Source organism: Camelus dromedarius, chromosome 9, assembly GCF_036321535.1.
Source record: "Camelus dromedarius isolate mCamDro1 chromosome 9, mCamDro1.pat, whole genome shotgun sequence".
Lineage (NCBI taxonomy): Eukaryota > Metazoa > Chordata > Mammalia > Artiodactyla > Camelidae > Camelus > Camelus dromedarius.
In genome coordinates this window covers 26,568,119-26,593,063 of record NC_087444.1, presented here as the reverse complement: position 1 = coordinate 26,593,063, position 24,945 = coordinate 26,568,119, and the positions used below count along the sequence as shown (strand labels likewise).

The following is a 24,945-nucleotide window of genomic DNA, read 5'->3' as shown; positions in this document are numbered from 1 at the left end:
GAATGCTTAGGAAAACAACTTTAGAGACATTATTGTAGTTCTCTAAGTGGCACCCAGCTGGCTTAAAAGAAAATTGCAAATCACCAAACACATGCTCTGTGTTCCCTTTCTGTGCTTCATTTTTCTCCATAGCACTTACCACTATAATATAACCTACATTTTATTCATTTACTTTGTGGATCTTCCCCAACCACTGTGTAAGCTCATTGAGGCCAGGGATTTGTCTTGTGTTCCTTACATTATCCCTGGCACAGAGAAAGACCGGTGACTCCAGGTTAGCACATGTGTTGAAGCAGGGACTGCTTTCCTTTCTGCCACAGCAGATTGGACATCAGAGGACTCTCTGTTGCATTTCCATTTCAGAGCCTCAGCTTTCCCTGATTGAGGAGAACCTTGGACCTGCTTTCTGCTTCCAGCTTTCACTCTTCTTAGCTGTGGGTTGTAGGTCGATGACTTCACCTCACTAGTCTGATAAATGAGGGATAAAATGTGTCTTCGTCTCATTTAATCTTTGACCCACTCTGTGAAGAAATAGGTAATAGTGCTTTGAACCCCTCCCAGGTGTGCACACAGGTCTGCAAAGGTAGAAGTATCACTGCTGAATTAGGAAAGGTGGGCTAGCCACTTGTGACATGGTGGCCCATAATGAAAATATTTAATAACGTGAGATGTTAATTATAATAGCAGTAATTTAGGTGAGAAGTATTACTAACCATAGTGGCAGAGCCAAAAGGGACCTCAGACCCCCCTGTCCAATTTTGTTACTTTTCAAATAAAAAAGTTGGGATCAGTAGGCAATGATGATTTGTATTACAGTGAAGTTTCTAGTACTTGATGGCTGAAGTAGGATTAAACTCCCAGTTAATGACTCCTAGTCTCCTCCTTTACCAAACCTAGTTAAAGCATTACTCGCATTTAACTGTTCTTTGTGTAAACTCTACCGCTTACTGACTTACAACATGTTATGATTTATGTGCTTATCAAATACTTTCACATGCTGTCTCATTTTGATTTTCATTTTCAGCCATCTTGTACAGTAGATAGGGCAGATATTATTGACGTTTTACAGATAAATATGAATTAATGTGTGTTTTTTCCAGAGACTAAATGCTCTGAGTTTATTTGGCAATTGAAATGGTAGAATGTTCTAAAATGATCACTCTCAAGGCTACTTCAAAGTAATTTAATTAATATGTGTTACTACTTAGAAACAAACTGTTTAATTTTTGATACTAGTGATATTGGGCTTTTGTATTGTATCTGTTTTGTTTGAATAGAACTCAAAAGAATTATATTCAAACAGTGAATTTGTATGTTCTAGAACTTGTTGTTCTTACTTTCTCTTTTGAACTTTAAGCATCTAAATCTGTGATGTCATTGGTATATAGATTGTGTGTTCAAAAGTTTGGTAGTCCTGGAGTTTTATAAGAGCCTGAATTTTGTTTAATGTCTTTAGTTAGCCTGGTTTCAGTAACTGTCATTAGGGGCCTGAAGTTCTATGGTTTAGAAACAATGTTATCTGTTGCTTCTGTATGATCAACCAAGGCAACCAATCCAACTTTGTCACACTAGGAATTAAAGCAACTCCTTTGGGATAATGTCTTCTTAATAGAGAAATCTTTTAACCTACCTTATCGGTTTAATCTTTTCCTCTGTTTTATCTTTGGTTTAGAATTTGTTTTTCCTCCCGATATTCTTAGTGGTAATATGACACTAGAAAGACTTTGAGAATAAAAGCCAAAAAAATCCAAATCTGGCAACCACACCCCAATGATAACCTGAAAAAAGATTGTGTAGAGTCTGTGTCATGTGGCCTTAGGGTTGAGATGCTACAGGGAAGTCAGGCAGGAGCTCCATGGTTCATCACTCAGCTCAGTAATTGAGATGCTCTTTCCCAGCATGCCCTCCTCCCAACGTTTTCTCCTGATCCCTGAATGACATTTTTCCTTTGGTTTGTTGGGAAAACAGAATCTACACGTGGCTGACAACCTTTAAGAATGATGAAATTGAATTCATAGCTATAATGACCCACAGCAACCCTTTTCTTTCTCAGCAGCCGGAGGCCTTCTGGGAAAGGTTCCCTGAGGCTTATAGGAAATTTCCCTCTCTCTTGAATATTGCAAAGTTTGCTTTGCTTCACATCTGAGGCTCTTCTGGATTCTGGCACAATCCCATTGAGCTGATGTGGAGTCAGACTCCTTTCTCTCGTGAGCCGTGGTTCCTGGGGAGTAAATGTATGTGAAAAGGATTTGGAAGTGGATTGCTGTGATTCTGCAGTGACATGATGGTGGCTCTGTACAGGTTCCAGTCCTGTACCCACTTTGGGGAGTTTTGGGTTTTCTGGGGAATCTGTTGGAACATTAGTCTGTTTAGCTTTTAGTCGTGGAGAGTAAAGGAAAGAAAGAGTTCCAAGATTGGGGGATCCTTTGTTCAATCAGCCAACAATAAGAAGGGCAGATTTTGTCCCTTGTTTTTGGAGAGAAAGCTGGTCTAGTGAGGTGGAGTGGAGACACTGGGCCTAGAGTACAGCCTGGATCATCTTAGATGACTTTTCTGGGCTTTAGTCTTCCCATCTGTGAAGTGAGGTGGGTTGGCCTGTGTGAGTGGCAGATCCCTCTAAGTCCGAATTGTGTGGCTCTGTGCTGTTTTTATTCTGCTTTGTGTGTCAGTCTTGTGGGAAGGGGGTCCGTTTCTGCTCTTACAGCTATTGTACCATCTAAAGTTTTGTTGTACATCGATGTTAAGGCCTTTCCCCTGCTCTGTCATTGGCTGGGTATCTTGCTGTATAAATCCAGCCCCGTAGAGCTGTTTTGTAACACGCATTTATTTTATGCTGTTAATCTGGTTGTGTTTCAGGACCTAATTATTGATGAGCCTGTTTTGCCATTTAAATCTAAAATTTGACTCATAGGTGATGCTGATGAAACTCCTTAAGGAGACGGCTGTGATCTCTGTAGGAGTCCCAGTTTGATGGTAATGGAGAAATTACCATCCTTCCTTCAGACACTTGAAATTTGCCCCATAGTCTACGAGCACTAGTGTCCATTCGTCTTGTCCTCTGTGTGCAGGGCCTGCTGTGAGCCACCAAGTCCCTCTTCTTTTCCTTGTGCTTTGAGTTCAGAGTCACCTGTGTATATAGCAGCTCATAAATCATTGTCATAAGGGTTTTGACAGGCTGTGGTAACCTGGTGAGTTTCTTAGTACTCAAAGGGTCAGCTCAAGGCTGCAGGTTCTGAGACTCATGCTGAATCCTGAGCGTTCGTTCTTTAGAGCAGATTGACCTGACTTGCCTCTTGCTTTACTCTGAAGCTGATGGGAAATAAGTTAGACCTAAACATCTTTTAGTGGATCTAGGCCTTTTTGTTTTTATCCACCTCCTATAAGGCATCTGTCACAACTGCTTAAAAAGATAGTCTGTCCTGAAGGGCTTACAGTCACGTGTTTCAAAATGATCACTGCTCTTCTCCTCCTCCCCCCCATTAGTATTTGCAGTTATATTTACGTAAACCCTGTTCCTAATGGGAGTTTTTCAAAACTAAAGTTAAAATATGTCCAGTTTCAGAAGATCAAAGAAGTATTTTCGCTGGGCTTCTAAAGAAACTAAGCAGTTGTACATTGGAGTGCTAAATTTAACATAGATTACTCATTTCAGCTTAAAGATATGTGTCTGTTTATACAAGGCAGCGGTTGCCACTGTCAGTAGCCATGAATGTGCTAATTCTGGAAAGGTCCTCGGAAGGTCTCAAATGATGAAACACATCAATAAAAGTCCTTGTTAACGGGTGAATCTAACCTAAGGTGAAGTGTGGAATGTTTAGATTTAGTGTAGAACTTTCCTGAGGGTTGTTCTAAGTAATGGTCATGTGATGGCGGTGAAACGTGGTCTACTGAACATAACTGATCAGTTCTCACTCTTTCCCCTGCACCCTTTGATGTCTGCCTCTTCTTACAGTTGGTATTTTCCCTTGGAAGTCCTCATCCGTGTTCTTAAAGTGATTTTTATTATATAATTTAGAGAGTCAAACAAAATGCTTTTCCACATAGGAAGTCTGGTTCTTTGGGTTCCTTCCTTCCTTCCTTCCTTCCTTCCTTCCTTCCTTCCTTCCTTCCTTCCTTCCTTTTTTGGTTCTTTGGATTTCGATTTGGAAAACAGACTAAGCATCCAGATTACAAAACGGCCTTGTCCATTGTTTAAAGTGTTAATCACTTTGTCTCATGATATCAAAGTGAGGCTTTAAATCTATGTATAATCCATAAAGAAAGCATAATTAGGACAGATAAGGCGTTGTTTGGCTTCTGAGTACCACGCAGTAAGTCCTGTGGAGAGCTGCCTCATCCTTCAGAAGGATGCAAGCCTGTCATTTTGTGCACTAGAGCTGTAATATAAATAAATAATTTGTAAGTTAGGATTCTAGGTTAAGGGTGGAGATGCCAGGGTGTGGATGTGACAAGTGACAGGTTATGGTTGCAGCCTGGAATTTGAGTGCTTCCCATGGGTCCTCTGCCTCCCAAGACACAGTGAGTCCAAAGAGGGATGGAAATCAAGGCTCGGGTAAAGGTGGCAGCCATAGGTCTGTGGAGGGTAAAGGTCGTATGTCCTTCTAAATGTCCTCTGCTACTCAGCTGGAGCTCTTGACCCCTGTGCTCAGAAGAGCAGAGAGTGAAGTCTTCTTCCTAAACATTTGCTGCCAAAGAGTGTCTTAGCCATAGAAGGTGGTCTGATGTCTGCTGCTTCTATTTCTCCACGAGAATAACTTAGTCTGTTTTCTTCTTTTCAGAGATTTTAGAAAAATAGGATACTTAGGGAAAACAGGGTCTTGGTGAAGTATTTTGTTAGATTCAGAATTAGCCTTCGGGCAGTAAAGCTTTGAGAGGCAGCACATATCAAATAGAAGTGCGGAGGCTGGCTTTTTAAAATAGACTGTTACCATGGAATATAGACCCGTGTAGTGTCCTTTGTTTTCCTTTTTAGAGTTAATGCGCTAATGGATATAGAACCTTAAATGTACATTCTTGGTCAGAGGTATTTTGTGGTTCTCTCAACTACTAAGTGTTTCTATATCTTTTTTAGAACAATTTTAAAGACCACTTGATGCTTATGATTTTTATGTTAATGTGATGAGCGGAAATACTGTAAACTATGGTTTTGTAGTCATATTCGCATTTGTCAGTAACCAATTGCCTGTGCCTCTGAATAACTGTAAGTGGTTTAGTATTACTGAGTTCAGAGTGTTTTCAGTCCCTTAAATTGTTCACATCAGCTGGTCCTTGTATTGGAGGAGCCTTCACGTTGAGGGTGTGAGGTTGGCCTGGGTCTCTTCTCACACTTAGAGCACGTTCACCAGGAATGGCTGCAGGTGTGAGGAAAGTGGGATGGAGAAGAGGAGTGAGAACACTTGGAAAGAAAGACCATGGGAAGTGTTTTCTGTTCCCTCCTGGCTGTACCACTTCTGCTTCAGGGATGGAATTGGAGGCCAGAAGAACCCACCATTTTCTTGAATATTCCATCCGCTTAGTAAGGGGCAGAGTTTCCCACATCCATCCAGCTTTTCCTCCTGTGCTAAAGTTACTGTAGAAAGTTCAGACTTACCTGAGCAGATGAGAGACTTCTTCTCAGGTGCAGTTGGTTGGTTGGTTGGTTTGCTGCTTTATTTTCCTGCCTGGCTCCCTGACACTGCTGCCTTGTGTGAGCAGAGGTACCAACTTAGTCCCCATCCTGGGAGTGATAATCCCTGTTGTTGGCAAAGAGGGAGCAAAATTCTCATTTTTCTCGCCTCCTGCAGTTGAGCAGGAACAAAGTGGTCCCTCTGCTTCCTTTCCTTACTGTCTTTTTTCCTGTTAGTGGGAAAGGGGATTATGGAAATATGCACCGCTGTCACGCACTTGGTACATTCTTTAGAAATGTCATCACCACCTGAACCCATATGCTCGTGGGGTTGTGCTCACCAGTAATAAAATACAGTTCAAGAATTAGCATTGTCTGTGATTCCTGAAACGTGCTGTGTATTCGTTCATCAGAGCTCCCAGTAAAGGGACCTTATGTAACTAGTGTTGACTAACTAGGGTTCTTCATTCGTTCAGCAAATGCAAAGGAGACACTACTGGGTGTCGGCACCAGCAAGGTGCTGGGGAGACTGGTGATGAGAGACCAACCAGAGGTCACACTTCATGGTTTATGGAGCGTTAGGGCTTTCAAGGCTCTTCCTTGCCGACGGCCGTTCGAATGTGTGTTCAAAGGTCTCCCTCAGACACTGTCAGATCTGAGACTGAGCACGTGGAGACCTAAGTCACTCAACTCCTTTTTTCTACATCTGTGGAGCCAGGAAAGGAGAGGAACATAGGACTAACAAGTTTTACATTATTTTTGATGTTCACTTACTTTTTCACTACTGTATACCTTAGTGTCGTGTGTTAGTATCAGAATTTCAAGAATAGGGAAAGAATAGTTTAGCTTTATTTTTGGAGTAGGTACTTCTAAAAGTCTGCTCAAAAAAGGATGTTTAAGCAGTCACTGCTGTTAGTAACCCCAGTTAATCACCTTTACAGAAACAACTTTCTTTAAGCAGAGGACATAGATTCTTGGTCAGGGTTCCCTAAATGCTTATTCATTCATTCATTTTTTCTTGAGCGTTGATGTGTGGCTCTGCTGTGCTCCCGGCAGACAGTGAGAAGTGCGGACGGGCAGGTGAGAATGGTATTCGCAGTGCCGGGTGGATTCCTCTGAATTTGTATCAGTCATTTGCAGATAGTAGGATAGGGGAACAAGCTGTCCTTTAAGAAGGTAACTCAGCTGTTGTATGTTTACAGGACTTGGGGAGCCCAGGGTTGCTGACTGATTCAGGCCGATGCACCAGGTCAGTAGTCATAGCCAAGGTCAGGGACCAGGGAGGAAAGCAGCCGGCTGCTAATTGGATGTGAGAATTAGGCTGTGGAAGAGGAACAGCCAGGCCCGCTTAGGGAAGTGGGGAAGATCTGTCTTTGATTTGCTGAATTCCAGGTAGCTTTGGATTGATTCGTGAAAATTCTGTGAAGCACTATATGTATCTGTGAATTTGTGTGTTTCTCATCTCAACCTCTTTCTTTTTTTTTTTAACACCTTTATTGTGGTATGATTCCTGAGCAGTAGACTACATGTACTTCAGATGTACAGTTTGATGAATTTTGATAGATGTATACACCACTGAACCCACCACCGCAGTCAAGATAGCTAACATTTCACCTCTACCTCTCTTCACCTCCTGCTTTTTATTGGCAGAGAAGTTCCTGTTCATCCTTCAGGACCCAGTTCCAATGTCCCTTCTTTTGTAACATTTTTTTCAGTTCTGCTGGATGATCGCTGCCTCCTACAGGCTCCTCTGTCGTGTATGGTGTGTACCCTCATTGGAGCACGTGTTGATCTTTTATTCAGTTGGGAGAAATAGAACAGACAGATGGACTGGGTGCTTTTAAAGCATCTTTTATCTCAAGGGCCGGAGGCACTAAATCCATTAGTGGAAAGTGTGTAGGTAAGAGAATTGAGTTGACTGCAGTGTGTAAGTACCGATGAAGAGGTAGATGTGAATTCAGGATGCTGTATACACTGCTTCCAAACAAGATGAAACTTTCTGCTGTAGCATTTTCCTGTATAGCTGAATATATACTGGGGACTGGGGAGAGGGACAGAATAAACTCTCACAAGGAGTTTAACCTAGGAGAGACTCTTTAATTTTGCACTGTTTTCAATGGCACAGTCAGCTCAGCAAAGTCCTTTTCTGGTGCCAAGAAACCTGGGAGAAGAAGGGAACAAATTCTTTGTTCAAAAGTAGTAGCTCCAAAAAAAAAAGAAAAGTAGTAGCTCCAGTGAGAGAGCTTCTGTTACAGCATGACTAAAGAATTAATAGAGAAGCATTCATTCCCTTGACAACCTTTTGGAAGGCGTTTTCAGCTTCAGGTTGTCTAGAGAAGTTTATAACAGTAGATTGTAAATTAAGGAGGCGTCAGAAGCAGAAAGATCATTTTAAGATGCTAAAGCAGAGCTCATCCCAAGCTGCCTCTCGTTTATTAGAGGGAACTGAAAAGGGATGTGTTTCAAACTGTAGTTGTGTTTTGTTTTTGTTTTTTGTTTTCCTAACTCCCATTATCTTCTTTCAAAAAAAAAAAAAGACAGTTTTTTAACTGTCACTTAATGCTTTGGTTTGAAACTGCTTTGAAAGGATGAATACAAGATTAATAAATTTATATCAATTCTTCTCTTCTGAATTTATTCTAGAGTTTCACTTTCTCTGCCTTTGTAAAGGTGGAAACCTTCCTTTTCTTTACATTGAGAAGAGGGAATAGAAAGTGGAAATGTGGACCTACTTCTGCGGTATGGAACTTCTGTGTTATTGGGTGCCATTTGTGCCCTGCAGCAAAAAAGAACTAGATCCATCAGGTTTTAATCACAGAGACCTGTAAGAGTGCCTCCCAAGTCAAGGGGGTGTACTCCTGAGATGGTCGCTTCCATGGGCTCTTAAGGTTCTAAGAGGAGCCTCTTTTCAACAGCATCTGAAAAATCATACCTGAGTAGAAAATCTGGAGCTATTTGACAGGTTGAGGCATGAATGTCTTTTATTTCCAAAAGGTCAGGGTGTGACCAGAACAAGGAATCAGGCTTGTTTCATTCTAGAAGAATTTTTTGATTCACAAGTTGCTGCATCATGATTCTGTCTTTGAACTCATCTTTAAAAATTTAACATGCATTTTCAAACCCTGTCTTTTAAGAGGTAAATTTTATTGACTGCTTTAATTTCAAAATTACAAGGACTAGATTTAAATTTTAAGAACCTGTTTTTTACACAGAAAGTTACAGAAAACCACATGAGAGTTCAGTTTATTCATGCCATCCTAATTCTGTTTCTGAACAGTGTACTTAATACATTGTTATGGTTGTAATCCATATATTCATATTATTTCTGGTTCATCTTTTCATTTGAAGTCATTTCATATCTCCCTGTATTTCAGTGTAATGCCCATAATCATTTTAATAGCTATTTGGTATGACATCATATTGCTGTTCTATATAATTTGCTTCATCATTGCCCTTTGACATTTTAATTTCCAGTTCTTTATTCTTCTTAATAGTGACGCTATCAACAAATTAGAAAAAAACCTTTCAGTTCTTTTTTCCTTGTATTTTTTGTGGGCAAACTCACTTGGGGAGCTATGTCCCAGGCACATCTGGTTTTAAAGATAAAAGCAGATTTTTTCTTGTTAAATGAAACCAGACTACTGTCCAGGAGGATTGGATTATCATATCAAGGCCTTGGCAGTGTGTATGTGATTTCTTTCCTTCAGCTCTGTTACCATTGCCAGGTCACTTTTGCGAGTGGTTTCTCAAAGTTATTATTCTTTTGCTTGCTATCACTATTTTGTTAGACTGGATTTTTAAATGTTGTATGTTTGCTGTTGTAAAAATATTTGGAGCAGGGTTTGGCAAACTTTTTCTGTAAAGGGTCAGAAGTGTTTTAGGCTTTCTGGGCCACAAGTTGTCTCTGTCACAAATACTTTGGGTTTTTTTGTTTGTTTTTAACAACCATTTAAAAATATAAAAAACCATTTTAATTCAAAGGTTGTGCCCTCCCCACATCAGTCGCCTGCCTCCTTTCTCCTGAGCCCCAGGCCTGGACTTCCGGCAGCTGCTGTGTGGCCACCCCGAACCCATCAGGCCCAGCTCCCTCTGCCCCCAGGTTGCTCATCCTTCATTTCCTGTGCTGGTTAAGGTACTGCTAGACTCTCAAGGGGAGACCTGGGAGTCCTCAGGAGGCATCTTCTCTCTTACTTTCAGCATGGAATTGATGCCCATCACTTCGACCTCTGAGGTCTCCAGAGTCTGTCTCCTCTTTGCCACCGCTGCTGTTCATGTTCGAGCTTTTATTAGTTCTGCATTGTGACAGGATTTCTGCTGGTCCGTCTGCCTCCATGCTCAGTCTCCCTCAGTTTTCCACAAGCTGCTGCCAGAGAGATGTATCTAGAATGTAATTAGATAATGTTTGAAACTCCAACGTCTTTGGAGATGTGGTTGATTCAGGCGCTGGGGCAGGAAGAATACACCATGTGCCTGGCATATTTGTGCCAGAAAGTAAGGAGATGCTCAAAAGAAGACAGAGGGAAAAAAAATGTTTCTTCTGTACAGAGCAGGGAACTATATTCAATATCTTGTAATAACCTTTAATGAAAACGAATATATGTATGTATATGCACAACTGGAACATTGTGCTGTACAGTAGAAATTGACACATTGTAACTGATTATACTTAATTAAAAACTTTTTAATTAAATTAAATTTTAAAAAAAGACAGAGGCTTTTTGAAAGAACACAGGGCTGACCTGAAAGAAGTCCAGATGGCCAAAGTGGGACGATTTGAGCAAGAAAATAAGTGAAAGTAACATTGGATTATAATCTATAGAATAAGAGGAACACCGATGTGTCTGTGGATGAATAAATGAATGGATGGATAAATAAATAAATGAGAGAGAAGAGACTTCTTTCTTATGGAAGAATTTCAGTTAATAAATGTGGAAGAAGGAATAAAAGAATAGGATATCTTCATTAGAACACCACAGAATAATTGTTGCAGGCAGTGGATACTAAATTAGTGAGCAGGAGTTTGAGGAGAAAAAGGATATTTGTATATTCTCAAATTACCCCCTCCAATATATTTATTAATTACAAAGGGAAAAATACAACTTTATAGCAGAGAAACCCAACAGATACCACCTTAACCAAGTGGCCAGGTTAACAACAGCAATAATAACACACTGACATCATGTTCTCACTGATGGGATGCAGAGAAGGGCACAGCATCACTTTAGTACTTAGTGTTCCTGCCAGAAATGCATAGCATCAGTCTAGTCATAAGAGATTAAACCCAAGTTCAGGGACATTGTACAAAATAATTGACTGTATATCTGGAGGAAACTAATTCACAAAGATACATGCACCCCAGTGTTCACAGCAGCACTGTTTACAATAGCCAAGACATGGAAGCAAACTAAAGGTCCATTGACAGATGACTGGATAAAGATGTGGTATGTTTATACAATGGAATACTACTCAGCCATAAAAAAGAATGAAATAATGCCATTTGCTGCAACGTGGATGGACCTAGAGATTATCATACTAAGTGAAGTAAGTCAGACAGAAAAAGACAGGTATCATATGCTATCACATATATGTGTAATCTAAAATATGATACAAATGAACTTATTTACAAAACAGAAACAGACTCACAGACATAGAAAACAATCTTACTACCAAAGGGGGAAAGGGAGGGGGGATAAATTAGGAGTTTGGGACTAGCGGATTCAAACTACTAAAATAGATAAGCAAGGTCCTACTCTATAGCACAAGGAACAATATTCAATATCATATAATAAACTATGATGGAAAAGAATAAATATATATGTATAACTGAATCACTTTGCTATATACCAGAAACTAATACAATATTGTAAATTAACTATACTTCAAAAAAAATTAACTAGTACTCACTAAAGTGTCAGGTCTTGAAAGATGAAGAAAGATTGGCAAACTATCACAGGTTAGACACAACTAGTGCAATTTGGAACCCTGGATTGGGTCCTAGAACAAAGAAAGGATATTATTAGGAAAACTGGTTAAATTCAAATAAAGTCCATAGTTTATTTAATAGTATTTTACCATTTATTTCTTAGTTTTGATAATTGCACTAAGATTATGTAAATTATTAATATTACTGGATGTGCTCTGTGAAAGGTATACAGGAACCCTACAATTCTTAAAAACTTTTCTGTGAGTCTAAAATTATTTCAAAATAAGAAGATTTTTTAAAAAAAAGAAAAACTCCTCGTGAGTGGCTCCATTTCCCTCCAGGTGAACTCGATTCCTTTGCGTGGTCCTTTGACTTGGGTTTGTTTGATTTCTTACAATTAGATTGAGGTTATGCATTTTTGACAAGAATAGCATGGGAGCCATACTGGGACCTCAGGTGTGTCCTGTCGGGGGCCCGAGCATCGGCAGTGTTGGTTTGCTCTCGTGGTTAAAGATGTTGTCCACCAGGTTAATCCACTCCTTTTCTCTTTGTAATTAGTAAATGATTTATGGGGTGAGACTCTGAGATTATGTAAATACTCCATTCCTCATTGACTTGCACTCACCAGTTTTAGCATCCACTTACACTCTGTAACTATCTTTCCTTCTGTATTTATTAGCTGGGCTCCTAAATTTTAGACTTACACAGCTGGGTAGAAAGTAGTACCATTTGCTAAGATGGGGACAGCCAGGGGAGGAGTAGGCTTTCAGCAGGCTGGAAAAAAGGATTTATTGTGAAACAATGTATACTTTACCCAGAGGCTCAGATGATGGGGTTAAAATCCAGACTCCTGGAAATGACTCGTAGCATTTCATCTCACTGGCATTTAGCCCATGATCAGAAAGGATCGTTGGTCAGTTCCTCGAGGGTGAGGACCACCAACCAGTTGAGGTCCAGTGTCTGAATCCATGCCTAGTTCTGAATACTGTGCCTGGAGCAGTGAAAGGACTGGCTGTACAAAGCAAAGTTGTGGTTTTTATTGGTTTGGTCATACTTTGTATCTTTTCCTCCAGCAGTCGCGGAGTGTCTGCCAGGAGTAATAAATGTCACTCGTAGTTGTGTGTCCCCTCTGTCCCTGTGATACTCTGTGGGTACTGCCTCCCTGTCTCCAAAGCACACACACTGACTCACACTCTACAATCTTCGTTTGAGCTGACCCTGTTTGAGGTGTAATTCACACTTTCACGTTCTTTTTTTGGAAAACATCATCTTCCCTGAGATAAATTTCTCTTTTGTTCAAATCACATGACTCTGGAAGGCGTACCCTTTGTGTTTTCACATTTCTTCCAGATATTGATGTAACTGGATGTGGTTACTCAGAGCAGATCTAAATATGAAACGCTGTGTTTCATCTTCCGAGTGGATGATGTGATAGCAGGAAGAAAATGGAAAAGGTTTTTATGAATCCCTGGGTGCTGCGTGGTGAGGGGTCAGGGAGGTGGGCAGGCACAGGCCGTGGCCATGGCCTCTTCAGAACTGTCCCAGCATCGTCTGTGGTGAAGTGGCCCTGCTGCAGCCTCGTTACATGGGGTGGGTTGGTGGGCTGAACCCCTGGACGATAAACCTCTGATTCTCTGGAAACATTTCCTAATCTTCGCATTTTTCATCACTCTGTAGCTCCTAGTTCTCCCCCGCGGTGCTGTGGTGGAGAGTCGATGGAGCACTGGACTATCAGGCTTATTCATAGCCTCCCCTGCAGCCAGCCGTAGAGGCCAGTTTACATTTGGGCCTCAGCACAAAGGCAGCTGATTGCATCATGGACCTGTGGGTAGTGGAGCACTTCAACATTCAGTTCTTGAATTGCTGACTACAGCACACCCTGGATTGGGTGCTGGGCAAAAGCGTCCCCTTCCCCTCCATGTGGACCAGCCAGTGGATGCTGTGCAGGGAAGCAAACACCTGCTTAGCTGGTTAATGACGCCACTGCTGCCGCTAAACAGTTGTGCTCATTCTGTTTCAGAGCCAGATGAAAACAGCAACTGATTGTGGCAGCCTTCAAATCCACTAGCTCCTCACCTGGTCGTGTACTGTTACCCAGTCCATAATATTTTTCAGATGTCCATTCGGGACCAGACTCTTTATGAGGTATAGGGTAGAGCACTAAACCAAAGTCTTTGTTTTCATGGATGTAGACGTTAAACAAATGCCGTGTGTTAGATGGTGATAAATTCTATGACGAGAAGTAAAGGAAGGAGGGGAGTGAGGGTGTTGTCTAGATAACGTGGTACCTGGGCCGCTCTTAGGAGTGTTTTTGGAGTGGAGACCTGAAGTCAGTGAAGGAGTAGACAGTGTGATTAGTGGAGTGGGAAGTGGAGAGAACATTCCAGGCGGGAGAGAGTCATCAGAATAAGCTGGGAAACTTTTAAAATATACATTATCTTGGACCTGAACTATTTGCTCTAAAATGGGACCCAGGGGCCTGCTTTTCTGTAAAAATTCTCCAGAAGATTCTGGGAAGCAGATTGGGGAACTCCTCTTAAAATCCAGTAAAATTATGAGTCATTCCAGAATCTATCTGAGGAGAACAGTTTCGATGGTAAATTAGTAAAAACCATAATCTCTCTGGGTAAAAAGAACTGGAGGCAGAGAGAAATGAGGAGAAGAAATTAAAGGAAATCACGGAGGAAAAGAAACAGTATTGTACCTTAATGAGAAAGCCACTCTTGTAATAAAGTTTGATTCTTAGAATAATCAAGGAAGGTGTCCCGGGTCCCCATTTCTACTTTCTTTGCCACCCCCTGCTCTGAGTGGGACACCCATTATGTCTCAGACCTCTGTATAAATGCTTCCCTCCGTGTAGAATTCTTAGGTGGCAGGAGCTGGGAGGTAGGCGGGTTTCTACATTCCCATTCACAGAAAAGCAGGTCTTGTCATGAGGCAATGTCACCTGTTGATGGAAATATGACCTATGCACTTAAATTTCATAAAGTTAACTGGGACTTTAAAAAAAATTTTTTTAAGTGGACTTCATTTTTTAGAGCAGTTTAAGGTTCATGGCAAGACTTAGAGGAAAATACAGAGATTCCCCGTGTGCCCTCAGCCCCCACGGGTGCAGAGTCTCCCCTGTTATCAGCATCCCCACCAGCAGGCAACTTGGTCACAACCTCCACTGACACATCGTGATCATGCAGAGTCTGGAGTTTACAGTAGAGTTCACTCTTGGGGTGCATTTATGGATTTGGACAAATTCATTCTGATGTATATCTACCATCATAGTATCATACTGCCCAGTGTCACTGCCCTAACAGTCCTTCGCCCTAAAGATCCCTTTTTGGTGTGGTTTTTAGGAGCACATGAAGCTGAAAAAGGAAGAGAGGGCATCTGTAAAGCAGAGTCCCTGCAGGAGCCTAAATCATTAGTTTGGCCTAAGTGGTAAATGAGGTGGGGAGCTCACACCCCTCTGCGCTTGGGAGCTACCCAGTCTGAGGTGACGTGAATCGTTTGAAACCATGTGAGTAATGCCCGTGAACTGCCCTGAAATTTCTGTGAAGCTTGACTCCTTGGACATTTTATTAAGACAAGCTTTCACATCCGAGGGGAAGAAATGTCATTTAGACTTCTTCTCTGTCACTGTTACATCACATACCATTTGGTAACGTCACCAGTGATTCTGGAAAGAGGAGGACCAGGCGGTTATCTGGATTGTTAGTTAGGACATTTAGACGCGTTGAACTTTTTCAGCAGTTGGAAGCCAGTAAGAAGACAGTATATAACCAACAGAGGACTTGGCTCTGTTACACTTATTTAAAAGTTGTAGACCTCTTTCATGGATGTAAAACTTTGAATAATGCCAGCTTCTTTATTAGCCAACAGCTTTTTTCTTAGCAAACTTCTTTTCAGGATTGTCAGGAAAAAGAAAAGCTGATTTTGTTTCACTTCTATTCAACCTTAATAGAACAGAAAATAAATGCTTACCCAGAGGATAGGTGACTGGGGGAAAACTAAACTTAATGCTGCATCACCCATGGAAGGCATATTATAAATCCTAGGAAACTGATGGAGCTGGCTGGACTATGTCCTCTAGGACTCAACAAGGCTGAGATTCTGCAGTAATTCTTGGGTCTGTTCAGCAGTTTAGGCCAGAAGTGTTCAGGGATGGGAGAGTTCTCAAGTCACCTTATTTAACCTCTTCTTTTTACAAATGAGAGAACAGGGGCAGAGAGGGGGAATGTCTTGCCCTAGAAACAGAAAACTGGGGAAGAATGTGATAGGCCTGGATATTTATATCAACACCAGAGGCCCAATTTTTATACTACTACCAGTTATTTCTGGTTGTTTGAAAGAGCGTTATGAAATTCTCAAAGTGTTATTTTAAGAAGACTGCAGTTTCTTAGGAGAGAGTTTCTAAACTGATACCACATAATAATAAAAACAAGGATGTTACAACTTTCAGCAAATTTACACATGACTCCATATCTTACTGGGGTGGAGATAGAACACAGAAGGGAGGAGGGGCAGTGTTGGGGGGGATTGAAGGGGACAAACTAGTCAGTATACAGTAAGCTACAAGGATCTATTGTACAATATGGGGAATACAGAGTGTATTTTATAGTAACTATAGGTGGAGTATAACCTTTAAAAGTTGTGAATCACTGTATTATACACCTGTAATTTACATAATATGGTACATCAACTATACTTCAATTGAAAAAAGAAAGGATACAGAAAGGAGTTGATTTACCTCCTGTTTGTATATGTGTAACCTTAGAAGCAAAATTATCCATTATTAACCCTTTGGCTTAGCTTTTTTTTTTTAATTTATTAACTCATTCAGTCCAGTTCATTGAATTCTCCATTATATGTGGCAGAAGAGATAGAAATGATGTGTGAGGTGAGAAAACTAAATGAAAAAGGGAAAGTACGGAGAAAATTTGTCAGAGGAGTAGGGGAGAGTTGGTAGGTATCTGGGAATTTAGGGTATTTACTGAAGGAAAGAAATGTGAAACATAATGGAACGAAAACTTCAGCGATGTGGTGATTTAGTAGGGGAGGAGGGGAGAGTGAAGACAGAAAGAGGGAGAACAAGACAAGTTAATGTGGTTGGTAAATGAGAAAGCAGTGGTGATTGTCCAAGCAGTGAAAGAAGGAAGTCAGTGCAGGTGATGACAGGCTGTGAAGCAAGACAGTTTCCCAGCAGGTTTGAGTGACTCTTAGTGTCTAAGAAGGGAAGGGACTAACAGCCAGCTTTCACTATGCCCTTGACAGACAAATGGTCATCCAGCCTGCTGAGACGTCTTCTGCAGACTGATGATCTGTGAATGGTCCCCTGGCCCTGTAAAATAAGTCTTCACATGGAGAGCAAGAGTTCAGAAACTCTTGTAGCAATTTGACAGTAATTTTATGTCTGTTGAATCTAATGATAAAAGAATTAGGGCTTGTATTTTATGTTTCTTTAAAATCTCATTTTTCTAAGAATTCGTTTTTCATATTAAGGTATAATTGACATAGAACATTATATTAGTTTCAGGTGTACAACATAATGATTTAATAGCTGCATATATTGCAACTGTAAATTGCAGTAAGTCTAGGTAAGATCTGTCTTATAGTTAAAGAATAGTTACAATTTTTTTTTTCTGGTGATGAGAACCTTTAAGATCTACTCTTTTAGCAACTTTCAAATGTGCAGTACAGTATTATTAACTGTAGTCACCACCATGCTGTGCATTACATTTGTGTCATATTTTACAGAAGATTCATGTGAGATGGATTAGAAATGTAAAAACACACGTGAATAATTTGAGAAGCATCACGTAACCTTGCTACTCAAGAGTGAACTAAAGAGCAGCAGTACCTGGGTCGCCTGAGCGCTTGTTACAAATGTAGAAATTCAGGCCCCACCGTGGACCTTCTGAATCAGGACCTGCATTTGAGAAGATCCCCAGATGACTCATATGAATGTTAAAGTTTAAGAGGCTCTATGCTTCAGTCCTCTCAGCACCAGACCAATGAAACTAGTAGAAAATCCTTCCTTATTGATTCTGGTCCTGCTTCACTGTCCCTGAGATCATGCAGGAAAATCTCATGTGACAGCACTTGAAATATATAAAGACTGCTGTCAACTCAAAACTTACTTTACAAATAATTACTGAACATCTCTTCTTGGTAAGCTGCCAGGCTAGGTTGTAGGGTTACAATGATAAAGAGGACTCTGACCCCAAGGAACTTGGAGTTTAGTACAGGAGAGAGGAGATGGGATTTTTCCACAGATACTGTAGTAGCAAGTGCTTGATGACCCTCTAGTAGCAAGTGCTGGGGAAATTTACAGTTGTTTTTACCTGCAGGGAAGTGAGGGTGGAGGTGCAGCCTGTGGCAGGATGGAGTGATACGGGAAACTTTTTGTGGAACTGGCATTTGAAGTAGTCTTAAACTGGTAGGAACTGGATATCACAGATGATATTAGGAAGAGATCAAAAGTGGGGCAGGATATGGGAAGTTTTGGGGACAGGTCTAAGGATCTGAAATTAAACCATAATTAAAATAAAGTTTTGTAATTTAACCCTCAAATGTTTAGAGACTTCAGTTGTACAATGATTCATTTTTTCAGGGCTTTGAAAAGGACCAGATTTTATAGAAGCCTGAAATCCTCCATGGTCATATTTAGAGGAGTCTTTTTTTTCTGTCTTCTTAGCCATTGTCTATACTCTGCCATCTGCCGAAAGAAAACTGTACCCTTTGAAAGGGGTCTTTTTCATTGTGAAAACATACTGCAGGACTGTTGACCCTTGAACAACATGGGTTTGAACTGTGCAGGCCCACACACATGTGGATTTTTTTTCAACATTGCACAGGTTTACTTATACACAGATGAATTGAAAAAAAACCCACGTATAAGTGGACCCGTACAGTTCAAACCCGTGTTGTCCAAGGGTCAGCTGTACACCCCCTGTGGTTGTTTGAATCTACAGATGTGAATACAGCAGCAGACCATAGGACTTGAGCATCTGCAGATTTTGGTATCCGTATAGGTCCTGAAATCAATCCCTCATGGATACCAGGGACTGTACAGTTGTCTATATGACTGTATAGTTGTCTTTTTAAAAATCCAGTCACATGGTTGAAAAATAAAAAGGGACACGGTGAATGGTGTCCTTGTCACCCCTTCCGTCAGCCCAGTCCCCTCCTCCCACCACTGTCCACAGCCCATAGGCAGGCACAGCCAGCTCCTGTCTGAACAGCTCTAATGCTTGGTGATGCCCTTCTTTCTGAACACATTTTGGGGCTACTGCCTTTGAATTGGTTAAAGACTCTTCAGTCTTGTCTAGGCAGGAGAAAGAAACCATGTAGTAATTAGAAAAGGAAAGTTTTAACGTAAAGAATGTTTAACTACAACAGGAGATTGGAGTAATGAGGGATTGGCTACTGAAAAGTAAAGAAAACTCAAAATTAAAGGGATAGCTGATATGAGGAGCAGCCACCACCCCCAGGGCTGAGACCCAGACTTTGTTGGACAGGACGCAGCCATGGCTCACTGCATGGCCGAGAAGCCATATTGGTGGAATTTGCTTGAAATCAGCCCTCTGGAACTTGCTAGAAATCTGTCCTCTCCAGGGCCTGGGAAGAGTGTTCACAGGGACGTGTCTCACCAGAAACAAGTTTCCTGCAGAATTGCCTCTGGGAGTTCCAGGGAAAGCCTCAGGGCGCTGCTGGCTGCCTATATTGCCAGAGCCGCCCAGCTGCGGTACCAGAGCCCGGGAGCAAAACTCTCTCCTCCTGGAGTGTTTCCCCAGCACCCTTGACTGAAAAGCTCACATCACATCAGTTAATGAAAGAAAACTATCCCAAAGGCCCAGATGCATTTTCACAGAGCATTCAAAAAGGGTGGATTTGGAGCTGAGAGGCAATATGTCAACAACCAGCACAGGAACTAAGACATACAAAGAGTCATGAAGTCCCTAGTGAAGCATCCCTGGAAGACACGTCTGCATCTGGTACATTTCAGAGCCAAATATTAATGATTTAGGTATTATTCTTGCCACTTAGACTATTTTTCTCTCTTGACTGAGAATTGACTGACATTTACTGATAAACCTAGGGTGTGGCAAGCAGAAAAGAGCTGCCTTTTGAGTAAAACTATTAGTTCAGTAGAAACTATAGAGTCAGGAATGGCAGATACGGAATTCAAGGGCGAAGCTTGGTTCTCTAAGTATCATCTTTATACCTTCAGGTGCGTTATGTATTCTATCAGTTTCAGGTTCTTAAAGGTCTACCAAGGCCTCCCACTGCACCAGAATGGACCAGCTGTCTTCTACTGGCACATAGCTGTTATCCTAGGACCATCCTTCACCGGTCCCTTTGCTGCTGTCCTGTGTTGGATCACGTCATTTTCAGTCCAGAATCTTTCTCTTTCTTGATGTTTATTGGAGCACTTTTTCCAGTAGCATTGTGAGAAAGGTTGCATGGGAGATAAATTATTCTGAGACTTTGTATGGGTGAAAATATATATTCTGTCCTGATATTTGATTGGTAGTTTAGCTAGTTATAAAAATCTAGGTTGGAAATAATTTGTCTTCAGAATTTTGGAGTCATTTCCACATGGATATTTAAGTTCCATTTAGAGGTATGAAGTCATTAATCCCATTCCTTTCTCTGTAACCTGTTTTTCTTTCTGGAAGCTTGTAAGAAGTTTTCTCTTTCTGGTATTCTGAAGTATTATGATGATATTCCTTGGAAAGGGGTATTTTTATCCATTGTTATGAGCACATGATAATATATTCTTTTTTGCGTGGGCATTCCTATTTTTCAGATGTTAACCTTACAGACTGATCTTCCAGTTTTTTTTTAACTTGTCTCACCTATTTTATACCTTTGTCTTTTTTGCTTTCTTTTCTGGGAGATACCTACAATTTTTTTGTAGTCTTTAAAATCTTGTTATTGTTGTTCTCTGAATGTTCCCTTTTAGAGCATCCTATTCTTGTTTCATGAGCACAGCATCCTCTCTTTTCTTTTTGGGAATATTAATGAAAGATGTTCTTTTTTTCCCCCCCTTGACTTTTCATCTTGCATAATCTGTAATTCCTCCAACTTGACTTATTTCCTGTTGATTTTGGTTTGTCTTTCTTCTTTGTCACATATCTGTTGAGTCCTGTTTGCTCAGTTTTAACAGTGGGGCTCTAAAGCAGAGTTCCTTAACCCATGTGCCAAAAAAAGATGCTGCAGCATGTGAAGATAACAGTGGTGACAGCCCTCAGAGTGACTGGACAGCATCGGGGAGACCGGGGCCCCTGTCCACCCCTGGGCCGCACACGGCCTCATCTGTTTACCCCAGAGTCATATTACCTTTTCTGTGTGTGGTGTGACATGAGGACAGTTCACAAGTGCTCTCCAAAATGTACAGGAAGTTCAGAGCCCAGAGGTTGGGCTTATTGACAGTAGGTTTCACGGTTGCGTGGTCAGGCTGGGTCATTTTCCTGAGGCAGATCTGTGCTTTTAGATCTTTCCTTTGAGGCTGATCAGATGACTCCAGAAAAGTCATCCAGTTTCTTGCCTGGAGGGTGAGGTCTGGCTTTCAGTATTTTAGGAGCAAAATTGGGGAAAAAAAGGCTGTTGCTCTCAGCATTTAGTGCAAACACTCTCTTAACTCTCTCTGTTTTTGGTGCAGTGCACCTGCGTTCGGATGTGCCTGCTGATCCCCTGTCCAGAGACCCCGCTTCCTCCGTCTTACATGCTCCAGAGTTTTGTCACCTGTCTTCCGCTGGAGCTTCCGTGGGGAGCCTGACTAGCCTGGCTGGGGAGTCGCATGTCTACATGGAACAGGGACCTGGGAATCCCTAACTCTTTTAATCTCTTCTCGCTTAGCTCATGCACCCCTCCCACCATGGCTTCTTTGTCCCATCAGCTTCGAGCCTTACAGGACCTTGAGTGCAGCCCTGGTTGTACCTTAGTTGCCCTCACTGCTAAATTAGGAGTATCTTAGACCTTGGGAAAAGCACTCGTTCTTAAACAACACACAAAAAGCATGGACTGAAAAATTATTTTTCAAATTGTTCATCACCTTAAAAAAAAAAGCATCAAGTTTGCCAAAGGATTAACATCAAGAATATAATAAAGAACACCTACAGTTCAGGATAAGGAGGGCAGTTAACTCAATTAAAAATGAGACTTGAACTGAAGTGTGTTTCACAGAAGAGGAAACACATGTGACCACAGACTTGGGAGATGTTCAGCCCCTGGGTAAGGAGGGGAATGCAGATCACAACCACAGCTGGAGACCACGTTTTACTCACTGGATTGGCAGAATTTAGGAAGCGTGACAGAGTCGGTCAATTGCTGTGGAGTCTGTGGGTCCGCAGATTCCCTCCACATACCAGATGAGGCTGAAAACTGCTCCAATGACTTTGGAGAATAATTGAGTGTCGTCTCATACTGTGGAGAAGAAATTAGCTTAATTTCCAGGGATACACCCAAGAGAAATTCTTTTGCATATTATAAAAGGAGGCATATACAAGAACAGTCAGAGCAGTGCTGTTCACAGTGCTAGAAACCTGGGGCCACAGTCTAGTGTCCATCAGCAGGACAGTAGCATATTATATGGCAGAAAGAACATAAGAACCTATGCAAATATGCAGCCATATGAATGACTCTTAGCAATATAATATGAAATGAAAAAAGTTGGCCCCAAAAGATTACAGAGAACAGGAAATACTTTTATAAAACTAGAAACGACTTTAAATTGTGTATATACATTTGCTATCAACAAAGCTACATGTGTTTTAGATTATATATATTTCATGGATGCAAAAATAAAAAAGCAAGGGAAAACTGAACATAGGATTTAGGATAATAGTTACTTCGAGTGGGGCAGGAGAGGAATGGCTTAGTGGGAAACAACGATTTGGTTAGAAGCAGGTCATTGTCAGGGTCCTGGCTTTTGTTTTGGGTGGTAGGTTTGTGGGGTCCTTGTCACATTAAGGAAAATAAGTAGATAATTAAATACATAGGAAAAATAAGCCTAAAGGGCCTGGGGTTCCCGAGGTGAAGTGAAGATCCTTGCTCATATGGACCGTCATGCTTTGGTTGTCCGTTACATTTTGTTTTTTAAGAAGTAGCACTCTGAATCCTGGAACAAATGCTTTGTAGTTGAAAGTCATAAAAAATATGCTGATCTAACATTAACAAACTAAATTTTCTAGGTGGGATTCATATACTGATAATTATATACTTTATAGAGTATTTAGTACGTAAATATTTTAGCTATTTCTGTTCTTTCATAGAAATTTTACATTTTTTTCCCTTTCTTAGGACAAAGTTAAACTATAACCCTCCAAAAGATGATGGATCAACCTATAAGATTGAACTTGAAGGGATATCGGTAATGGTTATGAGAGAGATCCTGGATTACATCTTCAGTGGGCAGGTATGATGAGACACCGAGGAAGGAGGACTGAGTAGAGGCTTTTCAAGCTCAGGGTGAGGGTCTCCTTCATCCATTCTGTGACCAAGCCACACTGTCATCTTCATCTTCTGTCGCTGTGTGCTTGACGAGGGCCTCCTGCCGGACCCGGCACCCGAGGCTGTTCTTCCTGGGCTCTGCTCTCCAAAGAAAAGCAGACGAAGTAAGGTCTTACCCAAATCCCAGTTTTGGTTTCTGCCATTCTGAGCTCCACCTTCCAGTCTGAGACACGCTGTCTTTTTGTTTTTAAATCTTAATTCCAGTCTTGCTTTGTACCCACAACTGTTGGGGGACTCGTTCTGTGTCTGTAGTGTGGAAATAGGAGCCTCCCTGGGCAGTGGGGGTGACTTTGTGGAAATAAAGACTTCCAGACTCACACAGGTGACAGGCACCTGCACTGTGTTCATGATGCCTTGGTCCTGTTGCCTCAGGAGGACCAGCATCCCTGTCCCACCTGCATTCCTTCTTTCTCATTTCCCTGTACTCCCTGGACCCACTTAGATTTCTGGGGATTTCGTGAAACCTAAGGAGGAAAGTGATTAGTGACCAGTGATCCTTTCCTTTTCTTTGCCCTCCTCCAACCCCTACTACCCTATTGATGTGATTTTAAGTATAGTACGAGGCCTCTGAAGACTAATGTTAGGTGTGAGTCAGGAGGAAGTCAGTGTGCCTTATGCCTGGTTATATGAGAGGGAGTTTTATCTCTGCTCCTTTCGAGGGCTGGTGTCTTGCTCTCTCCTTAATTCCTTCTTCTTCATTCTGGTTTTAATTTTCCTTTCTGTAAAGGCTCTGTCTCCTAGATGTTTTCTAAATATTCTTAGTGTACTGCATAACTTTCTCTAAATACATTCATTCTGTCCAGAGTCAGTGATTGTCATCCCTCGTCCCTTTTGAAGTTTTTTATTTCATTTCATAATGTTACTGCTCTCTCTTTTCTCTGAACCCTAGGTGGTGAGTGTGTGGAAGTAAAGTTATGCACATGTGTATGAGTGTTAAAAATAAATTAACTTAAATCCATTTGGGGACAGCTCTTAAAGTGCTGGAGATGCTCTGTAGCATCATAGAACCAAGCTTAGGACCAAACTCCTATCTAACTTGTAAAATCAGTTCAGTGGCAGTTATAACAGGTTATAAGCCAGTAAGAGCAGATTCATGTTCCAGCTTGCATTTGAAACTTGAAAACTTATTTACAAATTGACGTCTAGGTTTTGTTCCCAATTTAAATTAGTTATGGTTTAAAAACCCCAGTTGCAATGTAAGTCTTAACAAACTCCTGAATTGGCAGTTTAGATTTAGTGCTGCTTTTTTTTTTTCCACACATGCCTATATTTAAATAGTCTATAGCTATCTGCTGTCTTCTGGCTAAATTTAGTATGTCACGTAAATGGGAAATTTCTCCTAATTTGTGGCTTACTCGACAAACTTCTCTCCAGTTTTATTGCTCAGTTTCCAAGGGACAGTTACACTTTTTTTCTTTAATCTATGTACACATTGTGTAAATTGTGGTAAAACGTTTCTTGCTGCACTCCTCCACGAAATCTCTCCTTCACATTTCCTAAAGAAGTACCCATTCTTTGGGAGAATCTGGACCACTTGTGATTGTGGCGGTATTTTAGGGGCCTGTTTCTTTATGGTGCTCCACTAGTGCATGGAAAAACTGACATGGATGGAAGAAGAAGCATCAGTCAGAAAACTGAAGAAAATTAAGGACGAGTAAATGTTCACGATGATTTTTTTTAAAAATTCATATTAGGAATTTACTCCAGAAAGTAGCTTTGAGACCAGACTGTGCCTGTTGCACCAAGTACGATGTTTGGTGTTCAGAATGAGGCTCTAGACAGTGTGGATCTCCCTCTCCCTGCCTTGAAGGGGCTGTATACAGTCTTTGGCATACCATTGGCAAAAGAGTGTACCTAGTATAATTGGAGGCAAGATTTTCATCAGTTCGGGTGCTAGGATTTAAAGAAA

General features: G+C 41.1%; 1 protein-coding gene across 1 annotated transcript in view; it reads left to right on the top strand.

The window, feature by feature from the left end:
* Positions 1–24,945, top strand: part of GAN (gigaxonin) — a 58,834-nt gene that overhangs the window by 1,745 nt on the left and 32,144 nt on the right. Inside the window, exon 2 of the mRNA XM_031458005.2 lies at positions 22,827–22,941. Coding sequence (XP_031313865.1) covers positions 22,827–22,941 — 115 coding nt within the window. The remainder of the gene's footprint in view (positions 1–22,826; positions 22,942–24,945) is intronic.